At 38.8% G+C, this 17,968-nt stretch overlaps 1 protein-coding gene across 1 annotated transcript in view; it reads left to right on the top strand.

The window, feature by feature from the left end:
* The window catches only part of ctnna2 (catenin (cadherin-associated protein), alpha 2), a 91,569-nt gene that overhangs the window by 39,522 nt on the left and 34,079 nt on the right, over positions 1-17,968 (top strand). Inside the window, exons 3-5 of the mRNA XM_031754055.2 lie at positions 14,155-14,247; positions 15,937-16,093; positions 16,642-16,842. Of these exons, the coding sequence (XP_031609915.1) occupies positions 14,155-14,247; positions 15,937-16,093; positions 16,642-16,842 (451 nt within the window). The remainder of the gene's footprint in view (positions 1-14,154; positions 14,248-15,936; positions 16,094-16,641; positions 16,843-17,968) is intronic.

Genomic DNA, 17,968 nt, shown 5'->3' with positions numbered 1-17,968 from the left:
GTGTTAGCTGAGAGGAGAAAGAAGAAAACTGTTACTATGGCAAATAATTCAGAACTTCTTTGCTTTACCATTTTCAGCCAATTACCCTGAGACAAGTGTGTCATCTAGGTGGCAAAGGTTTGCAGCTATAAATTTACTTGTATCCAGGATGAGTAATTCAGCAGAAGCTACATGTAAAGATCTTAAATTTGAGTTGTTGCTAAGGCTTCTTTTATCTTCTACCTCAAGTTGTAGATGCACATCTAAAACTCGTTTCCTTAAAACCATTCACATAGTCAGTTTCGTGGGATGATCCTATGCCTGATTGTTTAATGATAGACAGCCAGACCAGGGTATTGTTCATAATTTCTTAAGTGACTGCATTTGAACAATTTGACAGCAATTTGTAGGCTGTAGGGTTACGGATAAGCATCGTCAATTGAAGTTTAGCATGAATGAATATATTGCTATAACTGAAATGACTGTTTACATGTTTTCTTATCCTTTACACTGTAAAACAGGGAATAAGGTTATTCTGTGGCAAGCACGTGAGTGTTTGGACAGCACTGAGTCATCATCTCACTGTCATCATTTATAGCGTTCAGTTGTGCTTCTTGCATTTAAATAAATAGAGATACTGCAATTTTCTTGACAATTTTTTAAAAGGTTAATCCTTTTTTGTATTAAGTATTTAAAAACACCATAAAAAGCTGAAATTAAGAAACAACTGCTATTTGGGTTGGTTTTTGTTGTTGAATTTTGTCCTCATTTCCCCTTGCAGTCAGCGAGAAAACTCTGAACAAATTCCAGTTTTTTTTTTTTCTTTTATTGGAATGATGATTGCTTATCAAAAGTTCCTTACTCCCCCTTAGTTAGACACTTGCAGGTTCATCTTCTCTCTGTGGGGTGCTGTAGACGTCATTCTAAATATTGTAGTGATTGGACTGGCAGACGAGGAACTCTAAAGAGAGCTGTGGTGTTAAAATTGAAACAAGCTGCATCCCACTGAGACCAACAGCAATTAAGGCACATTCAAAGATAATGCTGCTGAATGCTATTCTTGTCTCTTCGTTTTCTCACAAAGGAAATAAGAAGCAAAAATTGATGGAAATTAATTATTCATCTTGTCAGGGGTAAACAGCGTTTCTATCTGTCTGTTTAAACATGTGTTTATGTGCCTGTAATGAGGCACGTAAAATGTGGCTTTAATCGCTTTGACCACCAACACGCGCTTTTAACCTTTAGACTTACACAGCATTTTAGTCGCTTCTTTATATAGTGTCAATATATTGAATTGACCAGTAGTGCTTTGACAATTGAGTCATAGCCAGAAGGGTCATCTGAGTTTTAATTTGAGCTGTGAGAGAAAAGGTCAAGTAAGTCAAGACATCGGGTCATCAAATAACTTTTAATATTGAACAAATTCAAAAGGCAGTTTTTAAATGATTGTTTCATTTTTTAAGGGAAAAAGTTTATCCAAATGTACCTGGCCCCTAAACTTAATAACACTTAACTCCAAAAACCACTCAGGCAGTAACAGTAACTCACAATGTGTTTTTTACATCACTGTGGAGGAATTCTGGTCCACTTTTATGTAAAATTAATTTAGTTTGATTTTTCGCATAGGAACAGGTAGATTTGGATGTTTTTTTTTTCCTGAAATCATCATTTATATACTATTTGTATGCACTCAGGTTATCTTTGTCTAGTAGAAAACTTTGTTCTGTAACACCTAAGTATGACAAATATACAAAAAGTGAGTGGCAAACACATTACATATAACATAAATTTATAACACATTGCTTCACAATTAAACCAGAAATAAAATATAATTTCACAGGAATATAAAACTTTAAAAACAAAAAACAAGTAGTCATATGACAACTTTACTGGTTCACATGTTAATACTATTCCCTTGTAGTAAAATTTCTACTGTGGCTCTTCTGCAAAGCCAAACAGACGCATGATTTTTAAGTCAGATGTCTAATCACATTGTGAAGCAGCAACAGTGAGATTAACACCGTTTTAGGTGACTCCCTCTTACTGCTGTTTGTTATACAGTTGCTAAAAAATGCAGTGCAATGTTACTGGATGGACTCCGGCTGATCATAAGGCACCAATTTCTGAAAAGTAGTTGATGACAGCAGCATGCTATAATGAGTTCTTTATATGAAAGAGCATTTTCAAGGTTGAAAGAGTAGTGGGTGAACAATATTTACTGTGCTAATGTCTAGACGCTACTCTCCAAGGAGCAATAGGTGCAGCGGTGTTCAATTCCCACAGCTTAATTAAACCAATCCTAAAGGAATTGGACTTACAATTTATAGTTTGCCATTGCTATGTAAGAAAAGTACCTGTAACACATTTGGTTCCAGGGTTCACATTAATTGGCAATCCAGGGCAAAAGTTATGCTTGCTCCTTAATTAAGTAATTAGCTAAAGTCATTGCATCAGTGGGTTGTGCTGATTGCATATTTGACTTTGTCTGGCCACTGGTCCTCAGACTTGAGATTCATTTATAATTTTGGTGAACGTCCTCTCTTTGAATATTTGCTGATATCACACTTTTAAATTTAAAACCGCTAAGACATTAAACGTAAATCAAACATAGATATGCAGTTCCTCTAACGCTCCTCTTTCCAAAAACTTATTTTCATTAAGGTAATAAATGAAAAATGAAATGTTGACATTGTGATTTTTTTCCCCCCCGCAAATGTGACCAGAATATTTAAGTGCCAGGAAATTACCCGAAGACAAAATGGCTTCTAGAAAAAGAAAACTCCCAGAGGTTGTTTTTTATCATTTTCTGATTTACCCTCTGTCGTCATGTCAGGTCTTTATCACTGCTAAAAAAAAGAAAGAAAAAAGAAATCCACAGTGTACTGTGAAATAGAAACTGCATTTATAAAACTATTCAAATATCACCAGCCTCAGTACACACTGCATTCTACACTATGTGTTATTTATTAAAACCCTGAAAGGTTAAGGAAGACTAATGGCCATCTTGATGTAGACTATTTAATTGTGCTTTTAATTCTCCTTACAGCCAGTGCCATCATGGCCTTTCACGTCTTCACACTTCTTTGTTCTCACCTGAGAGAAAATTACACAAGCATAAATTTAAAAGCACAGGAATAAGTGTGACATTTCCACTGGCACATTTAGACTGCCTAACACACCACATACTGTAGCTCAAATCAAGTCTGTCTGATGCATCTATTTTTCTCCCTCTCTCTCTCTCTCTCTCTCTCTCTCTCCCTCTCACTACATTTATATACACACACACACACACACACACACACACACACACACACACACACACACACACACAGACAGAGACACACATGTTTCTAATTTAGGCACTCAAGCATTAGGTCTTTTTTTCTTTGGCAGCACATGGAAGGATGTCGAGGTTTTTCTGCCCCATGTGCTGTGATATTTACATTTCCCCACCATGCTTTACATGCGCATGATATAGAATGAGTAATTATTGTCACCAAGTCCTGTCCTGTGCTCATGTTTTTTGTATTTCATCTCTCTCTCTGCCCATCCCCCAGTTTAAAGGTTGAGGCATTAAGGACTGACAACCGCTGACCTTTCCCTCTGCGTGCATCTATTATCCAACAGGACTAATCATGTTTTTCTTGTGCCTTAGATAGATGTGAGAAGGCAGAGGGGTGTGATATGGAGAAATGTCAAGGTCTTGCTGTCTGAGATTGGAATATGTTGTTATAGATCCTTTGGATCAACTGATAATCTAGTTCTGTATGAAATAGGATGCTATTCTCTGATCTGTTAAAGGCCTTTGACCAAGGTTATGTAGATTACACACAAACTTCTCAAATATCACAAACATGGGGTTTAACTAAAGTTTCAGGTAATAAAAATTACAACATCTATGATGTTTAATCTAGAAAGTTAATTTGATCCTGATACTGAAACCGATGACACATGACACTGACTATGTTTTGGGCAAGAAAACCCTTTAGAGACTGCAGCTACTGTACTCAGCAGGCATGCTACGTCAATGTCTAGAGAATGAGCCTGAATTTGGAGATTTCACTCACTTGTAAGTTGTGGAAAGAGCAGCAGTTACTGTCTACATCAAGGAATTTTGTCATAGCTATTTGACAGGAACTATCAAGCAATAAAATCTCACGTTGATTTGGTGGTTAGACATCTGTGACTACAGTATAAGTACGTTTATTTCTTTCTAATTTTGGATAAATGTAGCAATGCAGCTGTTACACCTCATTTAGACAGCGGCCAGTGTTGTGCTACGAGTAAGTTTACCGTTCTTTACAGTGATGTAGGTTAAACATTTCAATTCCCCTGAAACAGTTTTAAATGGCTTCTGTTGCAGAGGGACTGTGGAATGTACAGACAGATTAAAACAACCCAGAGGTCCATTTTCATAATTATGTTTTTGGTGCCAAACCCAACTGCTTGGCCAGCACTCCCAGAAAGGGAGGGTGGGAGAGAGAGGGAAAGCAAAGAGAAATCAATAGTTCAGTTGAAACAGCCCTAGCTGTGTATTTTTTGGGCGGGAGGGGAGACGGATGGAGAGGACCTGTGTGAGAGAGGCAGTCTGACCCCTGTGGCTACAGTACCAGCTGGAGCAAAAGGCAGAAGATTTTGTAAGATGAACAAACTACTGTACTACCTGGCAGACACAGCTTTTTGACTGTATAGGTGGTACCGACCACACAAAAACCCATCACTGGATGCTCAAAGCAAAATCGAGAGCTATTGGTCTACCCAGCCTTTACTCCCCCTGACTTAAGCACAGGAAAGCAGCAAGACACCTTGGCCAGCAAGAAGTGTGAGCAGTTGCCCCCTGCCGAGGGCAAAGCGAGCCAGCCATTTGTTCTCCTCTCCCTTCCTTCTTTAATGCTGTGTCACTCACAGTAATGTGAACAAGATAATCCAATCGCCAGGACTGAAGCTATACAGTAAGGCACTCATCTACAGCATGTGCAGACACATGATTTGATTTGTTTATATTGCTTTCAATTACCTCTCTGTGTCCCTTGTTGAGCTCAATAAAATTTTATATTGTGGATATTTATCTCTGGGTGCCCATTCTCTCGTCTTATGCCTTCTTCATTTAGGCATTACAATTTCCATGTAAATAAATCATGTTTTGAAGCCTCTGTATTTGGTCACTGAGGAAGCCAGTCGTCCTTGGCATTTTATAAAGGATCAAACAAGCAGCGTACAGAGTGCTTCAAACAGACTGTTAGCATCTTCTTTTGTGTTGCATCAGATGCCTGTTTTCTGTTTTCCACTAGTCTGAGTGTGTACACACATAGCCATGTGCATGTGTCTGTGCTTACTGTGTTGTCATCCACCCCTGCTGTTGTCTCATGTCAGTTCTAACCTCACCCCCGCTAGCAGTGCTGGTTCACATCCCCAGGAGCCTGCAGCAAATTATCATATTTATCGAGAAGCGAGCCATAGCATTAGCAGGAATACACAAGCCCCGGCTGTGGCTCCGGAGAAACGACCACTGTAAATCACACTGTCAGCCTTTCATGCAAGCTCAGTCATGGTTGTCAAGGAGACTGTGATGTGATTCTGAAGGCTACTCTGTTTCCTGGAGGATTCAAGGATACATATTATAACTAACATTTGATTTTGCTTCTTCATAAGTTCAGGTCAAAATCAGGCACTTGGGAGCTGCATATTGGAGCGTTTTCATACTCAACTTCTAACATTGAGCCAACAAAAACTTTGATTTATGCTAAATACAGGCTTCTGAGAGTTCTAAAAAACATTTCAGAATCACAGAAATGCTTAAAAAATCCATGATAAATAGGATTCCTAACATTTAGCCACCTTTTATAAAAGATAAAAATATTAAATAGGTTTGCAAGTCTGACTATATGAAAGTCGCAGCGAGAGCTGATATTGCTTCAGTCTGGCTGGGAGCTAATTCACAAAAAAGACTGAATGATTACCCACCAAATCATACTGAATTGTAGTAATATAAATGTCACTGGTTTTAGACCATTATATTTTTTTTAATCATTAGATCTAAGACTTTTAGACGGCACACTATGCAAAATCAGCTTTTTTTAAAAAAAGATTAAGAGATTCATTAAGATTCATTTGTTCCGTTTACTCCACAGAGACTAACAAAGCCTGTGAGATTTAGAGATGAAACGTGAAAGACACACTGTGCGAACATATGAGCTTTTCATAAAATTGTTAAAAGCCATACTTTATTGGATGTTTACTTTTGCCTTATTTTCGGGAAGTATTGAGGTTTTTGAACCTTTCTGTTAAAGAATTTAGTTTCAGCAAACTTGTGGTTTATTAGCATTGTAAAGAACAGGCCTGAGGTAAGATTAAAGAGAATTTTTAAATGTTTGTTTTTCTTATAAAACCCTCATGAGTACTTGATCTATATACACTGCAGGCAGTATTGACCATGAAATGGGAATACCAAAACATTAATGCAAGGTCTTTTACTCCAACTGTCGTCTCAATAAATGCAAACAGAGGACGGAAACTGAACACTGCAGGACTCAATTAAAATTAGTGCTGTCAAAAGACAAGCTTAATCACTTAACACGCCGAGGAGCCGCATTAAACACATTACAGGGTAATTAATGTGGAAGCCTTTTTTTTCAGTCAAAGAAAGTCATAGTATATTAGTATAATCAGTGTACGACAAGCCTCGTGACTTCCGCTGTAGCCCCAGTGTACGTCTCTGCTTCAGTCTGACTCGCATACACGTGTTCATGTTGTAAAGGTTGGCTCAAAGGAGATGTGTACAATTGTTAGAGCTGACCTAGTAGCAGCTTTGTTAAGGATTCATTGACCGCACGGAACAAGGTCACTGAACTTCTATGTTCCTATCAAGGCGTCATTTTGGATGCCTTAACCTTGGTTAGTTACAGTTTAGGAGCACAGAACATGAGCCAACTAGGGCCAGTTCTTGCAGTAATACATAGAAATTAGAGCATTTTTTTACAGAAATTAATTTTTATTTTAATTTGACATTTATCTAGTTTTGTACTTTTTATATTGATCATTTGATTTTTTAATGTTTGCGCTACAGAAAGACATCTTTATATTTCTTTATATTGTTTTCATGTGATTTATCAGTATTGTAATCTTGCATGCTCAGTATAAATCTCCCATCCTTGAGCCTAGGGTTATTCCCGATGGCTCTCGAGTGAGTGAAGCCTACAGTTAAGGAGAACTTCTATGACAAAGAATTTAACAAGAGATACTCATGCGCTCATGTGCTGTCGTGTGTGTCTGCATCTTTGCCGGCTGGCTACATTGGTATGTTGAATAAAGGCTCTGTAGAGAGACTGTGGAGCAGACTGTATCCCAGCCAGCCACATATTAGTGGAACTGTCTTGGTAAACACTGACTTAGACTCATTTCCATTCTGAGTTAGGAAGTGTAGAGAGAACTCCTAAGTGCATTAGAGTCACTCGCAATTTAGGTGCACTTTGTCTTTCAGTCGAGGGTGAATGTTGAGTTGGGGAAAAAAGGTAACAGAGGTAGAAATTTAACAGGAGCCTGTAATCAAAGTCCTGCAAAGATAATGCTGCATTCTCTTCATACAGACCAGCAAATGGCATTGGCAGTTTTTTGCTGTTTTTTTAAAATATACTTTTTAAATATTAAGTATGTATTGTTATTTTATTTAGATACAAATTCCTTTTTTTTTTTGCTTACTAATTAGCAACTAATTACTTTTGCAGGAGATGTCCGCCAATCGAGAAACAGCTCAACTGGAACGAGATCCAAGCATAAAACAGACATCACAGTTATTATCATGCTGAACTTGCTGGAAAAAAAAAAAATCTATTCCTTTTGTTCTTGTTATTTCACACTTTTCTTGTTTAATATTCCACAAGTTCTGGCATTCATTTTGATGTTGCTGCGAGCCCGGTGGGCATTCTTCCGGAGGCAATATGCACTTCACTCTTTAATAGGGATTGATTTTCAAAGGCGTGGTTTGTAGTCATTCACAGCAGGTGGTAAACTCCTGCTGCTTTATGTCCCCCGTAGACTTGAACCTCACGCAACCCTGACAGCTTGTGTTATCTGGGGTCGTGCACCTTAACCCGTTTATGTCACCTCTGGTCCATGCACAGTATGTAAAATCTTTACTATTGGGAGTTGGCAGCTCCTGACTATAACAAATAGAATTGCTCCTGTGAGAGCTGGCCTGTAATTGTTTCACACTGCAGTTTGTATTCCCCTGTTGCGTGTTCTATTCCATCTATGTTGACAGACTGATTTATTTACTGCGTATGAGTGTATGTCGGTGTTTATGTGTCTGCATAAGTATTAAAGAGGCAGTAAAAGGCAGGGGGAGGTTACAGTGGTTCTGTGAAAGGGATATAACAGAACCACCATCTAATAGACCCCAACTTTAAAAAATGTACCATCCCTGCAACTAGTAAACAGCCAGATAGTTGACTTAAACAGTATTTCTTACATCACATACAGTAACTGAAAGACATTTTTCTCTTTTCTAAGCTGCCTTCCTGCTTTGACTCAAGGCAAAGCTGTTTTGCGTTGGCAGCTCAGCTAGTTGTTCTTGAGAGTAGAAGTAACTATAAGGGTTATTTGTGTAGTGTAACTGCTTTGGGGCTCTTTAACTTTTCTCCTTCTATCTGCTCTACCAAGAAATTTTAAAGATTTTGTTTTAAAGCGGAATTAAAAAAAAGGTATTGATTCAAAAGTACATTATATAAAGAGGTACAACAGAGGATATTCATGAGATTACTCAAAGACTGACTGATTATGTGCATTGTATGCAGTCAGTGCGGTAATAAAGAGAGTCTGCTGAGATGTTATTTATTGTATTACCCTCATCACTTTGTGGTGATAGATTTGAAGTCCACCGCCACAAGCTCATGTTTAAAAAAAAAACTTGAAAAAAAATTAACACTATCAGAGCTATTTCCAGTTACTGAGCTCCATTTAGGTGATTTAGATAGCATACATGAGAATGCCCATCTCTCCAAGTGCCATGGAAACCTTCATCAAATTAGAATTGAAGTGATTATCCAGGGCAGGGCAAAAGGACAAAATCGATAGTTCTTTGTTCGAGGCTAAAATGAAGAATGGGCATTCAGCGGGGATCTCTCCCTCTCTATTGCTCCCTTTCTCTCTCCTACACACACACACACACACACACACACAGAGGCATGTGCACTCCCACACGAGCCTCTTTGAATTGCCTATTCTGTTCCAACATCCTTGACCGTATCAGCATTAGGCTTGCATGGTGTAGTCTCAAACCTTCTGTCTTGGTTTTTCCCTCCCTTGATAGGGGAAAAAAATCCTCAAAGGAGAAATGCTTCCTTAGATAATTGCAATTAGCAGTTTTGGCTGGATTTTGTAGCTTTGGCCCTGACCCGGCTCTCTGTGTTAGGTAAGAGGGAGTGGGAGTGGGCTTGTTAGGCATGTTTCCAGCCTCTAGAAAGCCCTCTGCCCCTTTGCCACACACAGGGCCAACGCTGCACTCAGAAAGCTGGGTAGAAGAATAGATAAGAAACTATGTAAGCAAATAAAGACAGAGAGCAGAGACTTGCTTTCTGCTAGTTAGGTGCTGCATTTATACTATAATTACAAAAAGCTCTAAATGGGAAAGGTGCTGCACTGTGGTTTTATATCTTGAAAGCTTGTTACTTAGCAGAGACAAAGCTAATGACATGTCAACACTTTGCCAGCAAAAATGTTGCCATTTCCAGAAAGGCTGTGTAAAATACAATGCCATATCTTATGTAACTTTATAAGTTTAATCCCCATTTGGAATTTGTTGTTCATTTTGAATTTAGAAGAGTGGCAATAAAAGACAAGAAATTGTTAATTGCTACAAAAGGAAACAGACAGGTGGAACATTTCACAACAAATTGTGTTAATTAGTAACATGACTGAGTATGAAAAGAGGATCCCAGAGAGGCTGAGTCTTTCAGAAGTGCAGGTTGGGAGAGGTTCACCACTCTGTGGATGAAAGTGTGGGTAAATATTTAAAGTACTTAAGAAAATTCATTTTCTGATGTAAAATTGTAAAGAATTTAAGAATCATCTGCAAAAATATTATGTCATTAAAAGAGAAAATGCCTGTTTGGAGGAGATAACCAGTGCTGAATAGCTGTGATCTTCGGGCCCGCAGACAGCACTGCATTAAAAGCAGACACAATTTTGTAGTGGAAATCACAGCATGGGCTCAAGAACACTTCTGAAAACAATTGTCAGCAAACGCAGCGTTCCCTGCATCCAGTTAGAACTCCATCCAAAGATAAATCAAACATGTATGTACGAAATTAAGTAAAACCTTTTCTGCGCCAGATCTTTACAAATATGTGCTGAGGAAAAGCGGAAAATTGTCAAAGCAGGAGTTTTTCAGTGCACAGTTCAATAGTCCGTGATTAGTGAGTAAAGTATATGGACAAAAGCACTGGTCTACATACACAATACATCTTCTAGAGCTGCTTGGTCATGCCATGAAGCCCAGTTTTTGTTCTGTGACTTTGTCGCTGAGTTTGCCGATCGATCGCAAGAAGTTGCAATGATGAGCTGATCGCCCGAGACTGAGCCTGCAATGCTGTCAACCAATAAAATTCTGGAATTAAGTAATAATGCAATATAGCTACCAGTGATAATGCTAAACCACATTCTGCAAGTGTCACAGCAGCATGTTCGGTTTACACTATTTCAGTAAAATATAGTTTTAATCAAGTCCTTGCATTCTGTTTTACAAAATTCCCATTCCCATGTATTTTAAGATAACTGGATAAACAAGTTAAGCACCAAGAAGTACGACTGTACAGCTAAAAATATCATGTGACAGAGAGGAATAGGTCCATTTACTCCAATTTCATTTTTCATATTAATGTGTTTAATGAGAGAAATTATTTTAATTGCAGACACAATAGCAAGTGTTTATTTTTCAGTCAGGAAATGGGAATAGCTTTAGTCCACTGCAGTAAAATGAAACTCTGAAGGGCGTTTTAACAACTGTTGAAGTATTTTTTATAAGCTTGTACATTTCAAAGGTGCTTTGCAAACAGAAAAAGATTTTTCAAAAATAGTACAATATTATAAGAAATATAGAAAGGTTATGCAAATTTAGCGAGAGCTGTAACTCAGGTAACTTAATTTATGATTTGTGTAGCTCTCAAATATGCAAACCATCTTTCACATTTATGTGCAGTGAAGGCTCTCCCCCCCCTCACACACACACACACACACACACACACACACACACACACACACACACACACACACCGCTTTAAACACATACACACTCTGATTCGCATAAAGGCCTATAATCCATCAATGTGCTCATTGCTGTCATGAGTAAAGAGACAGAGCTCTAAGCAAGAGTCCTCTAACACAAATTTGATTTACCTCAATTTGCCTCAAACAGTGACATGTGAGTACTAGAAGTGCTAATGCAGACTGGCACCTTTTACTGCCAACCGGCATGTGTCTGTTTAGCTCAGTTTCAAAGCCTGGGCCCATGCCGAAATTTGATTTGTTTAGAGATGGTGTTGGGTTTTAAACAGTTTAAAGTTATGAAAATTAACAGCGAGAGACAGTGATATTGTGGATGACTTCACATGGGACTAGCACAAACTGTGCCCCTGTTCCTCATAGCCATAAAGACAAAAAAATTGCTGTGGTGGCTTCAGATATTTTATAGGAATACCACACGCAGACACTAAAATATAAAATCTTGAAATGTTGTCAAGCTCTTATAATTAGTTTAAAAACTAGAGAAGCATGGGATTTTCTAATTTAGTTTTTAAAGTGAAGCTTTTTAACAACAGAGTCTTTAAAAGTTAACTTGGATAAGCCTCTCTGTGTGTCTCCCATAAAGGATTCAAGCTGAAAGCATGTTATCAAGAAACTGTGCCTTGATATAAAGAAAGACACAAATCAACCTAAGGGGTGTGTCATACATAAAAACCATCTGGCAACATAATTATATAATAAAACACCTCTCTCCTCCACCACCAGGCCTCGTAATGATTTAGGCATGCCAGTCATGCTTTATACCTGAAAATCCTAATTGCATATACATATTTGATAAGCCTGGCCATTCGGATCTGAATTAATATTATTATCTACATTCAGCCGGTGCAGCAGTACTCTACTCTATCACAGACCTGCCTGACGCGCATACTGCAAATAGTTATGTTACTGTAATACTTTAGACGTCTGTGCCATTATTTTCCATAAGAAAATGTCCACACACAAAAACATCTGCATTATGTTACCTGCTGCTCATTTACAAATCTATTACGCCGCCTGTCCAGCAGAAAAATGAAAATGAAACCCTTGTAATCATTTCTGATACCAGCTAATTACTGCAGTTAAAAATAAGACGGGTAATGCTACTTTGTTGTGCCTGCCTTTTGCCACTTTTTGCCTTCAGATCTGTCTTCATTTTTCATGGCACAGATTCACCAAGGTCCTCAGACATTTTGGTCCACATTGATATGATAGCATCACACAGCTGCTGCAGATGTTACGGCTGTTCATGATGAGAATCTCCTGTTCCACCACATCCCAGAAGGTGCTCTGTTGCATTGAGATCTGGTGCCTGCCATTTAAGTGCAGTGGACTCACTGTCATATTCAGGAAACCAGTTTGAAATGATTTGAGCTTTGTGATATGGCACATTTATCCTGCTGGAAGCAGCCATCGGAAGAGTGGGTACACAGCGGTCATAAAGGGATGGACATGGTCAGCAACAATACTCTAGTAGGCTGTGGCATTTAAATGATGCTTATTTGGTACTAAGAGGCCCAAAGTGTTCCCAGAAAATATCACTCACACCATTACTCCACCAGCAGCCTGAACCATCGATACACAGCAGGATGCATCCATGCTGTCATATTGTTTACACCCAGTTCTGACCCTATCATCCAAATCCTGCAGCAGAAATCGAGGCTCGTCAGTCCAGTCAACATTTTTCCAATCTTCTATGAGCCTGTGGGAACTGAAGTCTCAGTTTCCTTGTCTTTGCTTACAGGAATGGCACCCGGTGTGGTTTTCAGCAGCTGTAGCCCATCTGCTTCAAGGTTTGACTTGTGGTGCATTGAGTGATGCTTTTTTGAATACCTTGGGTTATTTGAGTCACCGGTGGCTTCCTATGAGCTCAAAACAGTCTGGCCATCCTCCAAACTGCCGCTCACTGGATATTTTCTCTTTTTTGGATCATTTTCTGTAAACCCTAGAGATGGTCGTGCGGGAAAATCCCAGCAGAGGATCTCAGCAGTTTCTGAAATACTCAGACAAGCCTGTCTGGCAGTAACAACCATGCCATGTTCAAAGTCAACTAAATCACCTTTCTTACCAATTCGGATGCTCGGTTTGAACTTCAGTAGGTCCAGCCTGCAGGTTGTCTTCACCGTGTCTAAATGACTAAACACATTGAGCTCCTGGGATGTGACTTATTAGATATTTGCATTAACAAGCAGTTTAACAGGCATACTTGTTAAACTACTGTACATTAAATTAATGTACAGTACAAACACAAATGTTTCAGTTGCACAAATAAAGATACAAAAATAACCCAGATTTGTATATTAAATGATAGGTTAACACTCGTGCTCATATGGACAATGAAACACAAACACTTACTTTTCATTTGCAGATAATAGAGAAAAGAATTTTCTTTCCTCTTTTTGTTCAAAATTGCATTCTAACTTTACGACACACCAAGTATGAGTCACAATTACACCAATCAAGTGGGATTTTATCACAGTTACAGTATTTTTAATACAAAATCCCCCTCGTTTCTCACTGATGTCTTGCTGTGCTATGGAGAGAATACACAGGCAGGGAGTTTTGTACACAAAGAATAGACTGTGCTGGCCTGTACTGGAGTATAATTTTGGAACTTGGTTGCTTTAATTCAGACTGTTGAATTCTACCTTCAACTACACAATAAAATGTTTTGCCACTTGTGGCCCTCAAACTTAAATTGAAACTGGTTTAGAGAGGAATTTATGGTCAGCACGCAGAAATATTTGCTACAGCAAAAGTCTTAAAAAAGATGAAGATATCCTTTTTGGAGCATGACCGCTTGATCGAGGCACAACATTTTTTCTTTTTGTTTTCCTCAATGCTAACAGTTTCAAGATTAAAACAGCTAGGTCTCTTTTTTGTGTTTGATTTATTCAGGTGGCCAACTTGGCATGCTCCATCTCCAACAATGAAGAGGGCGTGAAGTTGGTACGAATGGCCGCCACCCAGATCGACAGCCTGTGTCCACAGGTGAGGACTTTAAAACACCTACATCACATAAAATTAGTGCTGTCAGCGTTAAAACGCCATAACCGCATTAACGTTGCCTACGGGGCGATCCGCGCTAACTCACTAACGGAGATTTGCTGCTTTAAAGCGGTTATGGCGTTAACCTCATTTTAATGAGGTTAACGCTGACAGCAATACATAAAATACAAATTCTTAACATAAGATCAAATCAAAATGTTCTTTTAAGGAAATTTTGTATATTTAATTACTTATTTATGAAAGTATAATATTTAGGAATGTTTAAGAAAAGAAGTCGTAGTTGTCGGATTTGGAGGAAAAGCTATGAATTATGTGTAGGAGGACCTTGTAGTGCTGTTTTGCAGGAAGAAACAAAGGAGGATGTTGAAATCCATCAGTTGTTTCCAAGGTTAACAGTAAGCCTTATCCACACAGGACCAAACATTGTAACGAGAATGAGAAATGGAGAAGGGAGGCTGATTTTAAGATTCATGATCTAATGTGCAGTCTCCGCTACCCGTACCTACCGAGACCAACTAACTTATAAAACTTGGAGAGGCGCTGTCCCCTGATACTGCTTGGCACAGCTGAACACAGACAGATTAAAAAACATAATAGACATAGGCTTTGTGACTGGAGTAGAGGGAACAAAGAGGAGGTGCAACAAAGAGAGGTATTTCCATCTGTTCCGAGTAGAGTTAACACAGACTGGTTATTCTTTACACGTGCAAATGCACGCAGTCGTGCACACACACACTGCCTCAGTGACTGCCATGTTCAGATCATAATCTAGATCAGATTCATTTCACTAAAAGTATATCTAAAAAGCACAAAGTGAGAAAGCAAAGGCACAAAAAAATAAATAAACTGGTCCTTGTTGTTAAAATGGCAGTGCTCAAGTTATTTGCTTTAACTTTTCATTATGCAGTAAGTGTTTATTGAACAATTTATTGGTGGTACTAACTCTGCTAACTGCCTCCGGGTATGAGATCCCCCGGGAAAATGAGGGTTTGACTGTGCAACAAAAGCAGGAAGAGAAGAGCACTTTCATTTTCCAAAGGAGCTACTGCTACTTCCCTCGGGTAGCTAAAATATTGTCTATTGGCATTTCAAAGTACACGATAAGGCCGGTATTATTTTTACCATCCCTGTATCCCTGTGAAGTATTTATCTTATTTTTTTCTTTGTCCTAAAGCTGAATGGTTTACCTTGCACATATCAAGGTCTTGTGCTTTCTTTAAGCCTGGCTTTTTTTAAGCTGTAAAAGGTTCTGCATCATTTATTACATTTATGCAATTAACAATATATTTCAAGCATTTTTTTGTCACAGCAAATGTGGCAAACGTTTGGTTGCTAAGTCCTTTTAGTTTGTAGCTGTAGCTGCTACTAGCAGGCCACAGCATAGACTGAAAACCTTAATGACTACTACAGGAAAGAGCATAGGACTCACTTACTGTGCCACTGCTGCCACACTGTTCACCTCACAGTGTCAGAGTCTTGACATGATAGCCAGGCTTTGTTTCATCATGCTGTATGTTCTTATATATCTTATATATAAACTAGTACAGATGTCTTTTCTCCTGAAACGACTCACAGATGTGCAGAAATGTCTTTAAGACTTCATTTTAAACGCACACATGTACACCCACGCTACTGAAAATGTTTCTGTCTTTACCTCTTGTCCCATGTCAGGTCATCAATGCTGCACTCACTCTGGCTGCCCGCCCCCAAAGCAAGGTGGCCCAGGACAACATGGACGTTTTCAAAGATCAGTGGGAGAAACAAGTGCGCATCTTGACTGAGGCTGTGGATGACATCACCTCTGTGGATGACTTCCTTTCTGTGTCAGGTATGAGCCAGCACAAATTCCTCACAGACTGACTGATTGAAGCAAATGATCCACATGCTCCTGATTTTCCCTTGAAGCGAGTGAGTGATTGAACGTCGTGGCTTGTGTCCTCTGGCACCAAATTTTCACAAAAAATCTCTATGGAGGCTTGATGTGAAAAACAAAATAACTATTTAGTTAATAAAAAATAAGAAATCACTGCATTTGAAGCAAAATACAGTGAACTAGAAAAAAACAGCAAACAGCAGCAGAAAAAAGTTTCATTTTGGGGGTGTCCAAAAAAAAGCAACAGGGATTGAATTTTATCCATAATCAACATGTTTCTTGGAGAAATAAACTGAACAGTGTATCCACATTTACAGACAAATGTGAATCATTAGGTTCAATTCTTGTTATCTCCACCAATGATAATAAAAATGATTTTAATTTCCAGGAAAATCAGTTTATTAAATAATAATTATGTCTCTCAAAAACAGAATCTTTGGGTCCTTTTCATTTTTCTTTCCCACTTTCATTCACTGACATCTTTTCTCTCTCTCATTCTCAAGAGAACCACATCCTTGAGGATGTCAACAAATGTGTAATAGCTCTCCAAGAGGGTGATGTGGACACTCTTGACCGAACTGCTGGAGCTATCCGGGGCCGAGCTGCTCGCGTGGTCCACATCATTAACGCTGAGATGGAAAACTATGAGCCCGGGGTCTACACCGAGCGTGTGCTGGAGTCCATCAAGCTCCTGTCTGAGACTGGTTAGTGCGCTTTACACGGAGCCTGTGTAGCTGCAGAAGATCCACAATGAGCCATAGCTTAATGTATTACTAGTATGATGCATACACTGTGCTTCACCCACAGACTGTGTCAAAATATTTTGCTGCAAGCTTTTTGGCAAGCCGAGCTACTTTTAGGAATAGCCTAACACATAGAAACACATACGTATATGCACCCACACACACAAATGCACACATGTAGAAGCTACATTAGTCCACCAGTCTGGTCTCTATTACAGATACGACTTGACTGCTTCTGTGTCCAGTGTCTTAAAGTTTTGATTAGTTTCCTGGCTCTAACAGAAAGTCTTATCCACTCTCACTTTTTTGTTTTATTTATTCATTTACAGCCTCTGTCCAATGTCATCTTCCAGGAAAGTTGCATTTGTCTCAATTCCAGGCCGATCAAACAATGAACACATTTCTAAATCCTTGTTTAGGAGACAACTTTGAATTCTTATATTGTCTCAGTGGTTTTTACCTCTGAACATACTGGGGAAATTCAATTTACATCAGCACAAGGGTCAAAAAGAAAAGTGAATTATAGATATATTACAAAAATTGAATAAATAATAGTAAATATTTAAGGTACAAGAGAAAACTGCTAAAACTGCTAAAAATGTAGAAATAATAAGAATCAACAGGATTTTAATATGGTGTTGGAATACCATTTGTTGCTATAACAGCTTCAGCTCCTCTGAGAAGGCTTTCCACAAGGTTTAGGAGTGTGTTCATGGGAATTTTTAATTAAAATTTAATTTTAATTATTCCAGAAGGTCAGACACTGATGTTGGACAAGAAGGCCTGGGTTGCAGTCTCTGCTCTAGTCATCCCAATGGTGTTTTGTTCATCCATGTTTTTATGGACAGCTAACAGCTGACTGTGGAATATTTAGTAGCGAGGATGCTTCACAACTGGACTCGTTGCACAGGTGGCATCCTATCACAATACCACGCTGGAATTCACTGAGCTCCAGAGAGCGACCCATTCTTTCAGAAGTGTTTGCAGAAGCAGTCTGCATGCCTCCCTGATTAATTTTATACACTGTGGCCATTAAAGTAATCGAAACACCTGAATTCAGTGGTTTGGATGGGTGAGGGAATACTTT

This window comes from Oreochromis aureus, linkage group 6 (genome assembly GCF_013358895.1).
Source record: "Oreochromis aureus strain Israel breed Guangdong linkage group 6, ZZ_aureus, whole genome shotgun sequence".
Taxonomy (NCBI): domain Eukaryota; kingdom Metazoa; phylum Chordata; class Actinopteri; order Cichliformes; family Cichlidae; genus Oreochromis; species Oreochromis aureus.
Note: the sequence above shows the minus strand (reverse complement) of the source record. Positions and strands in the feature narration are given on the sequence as shown.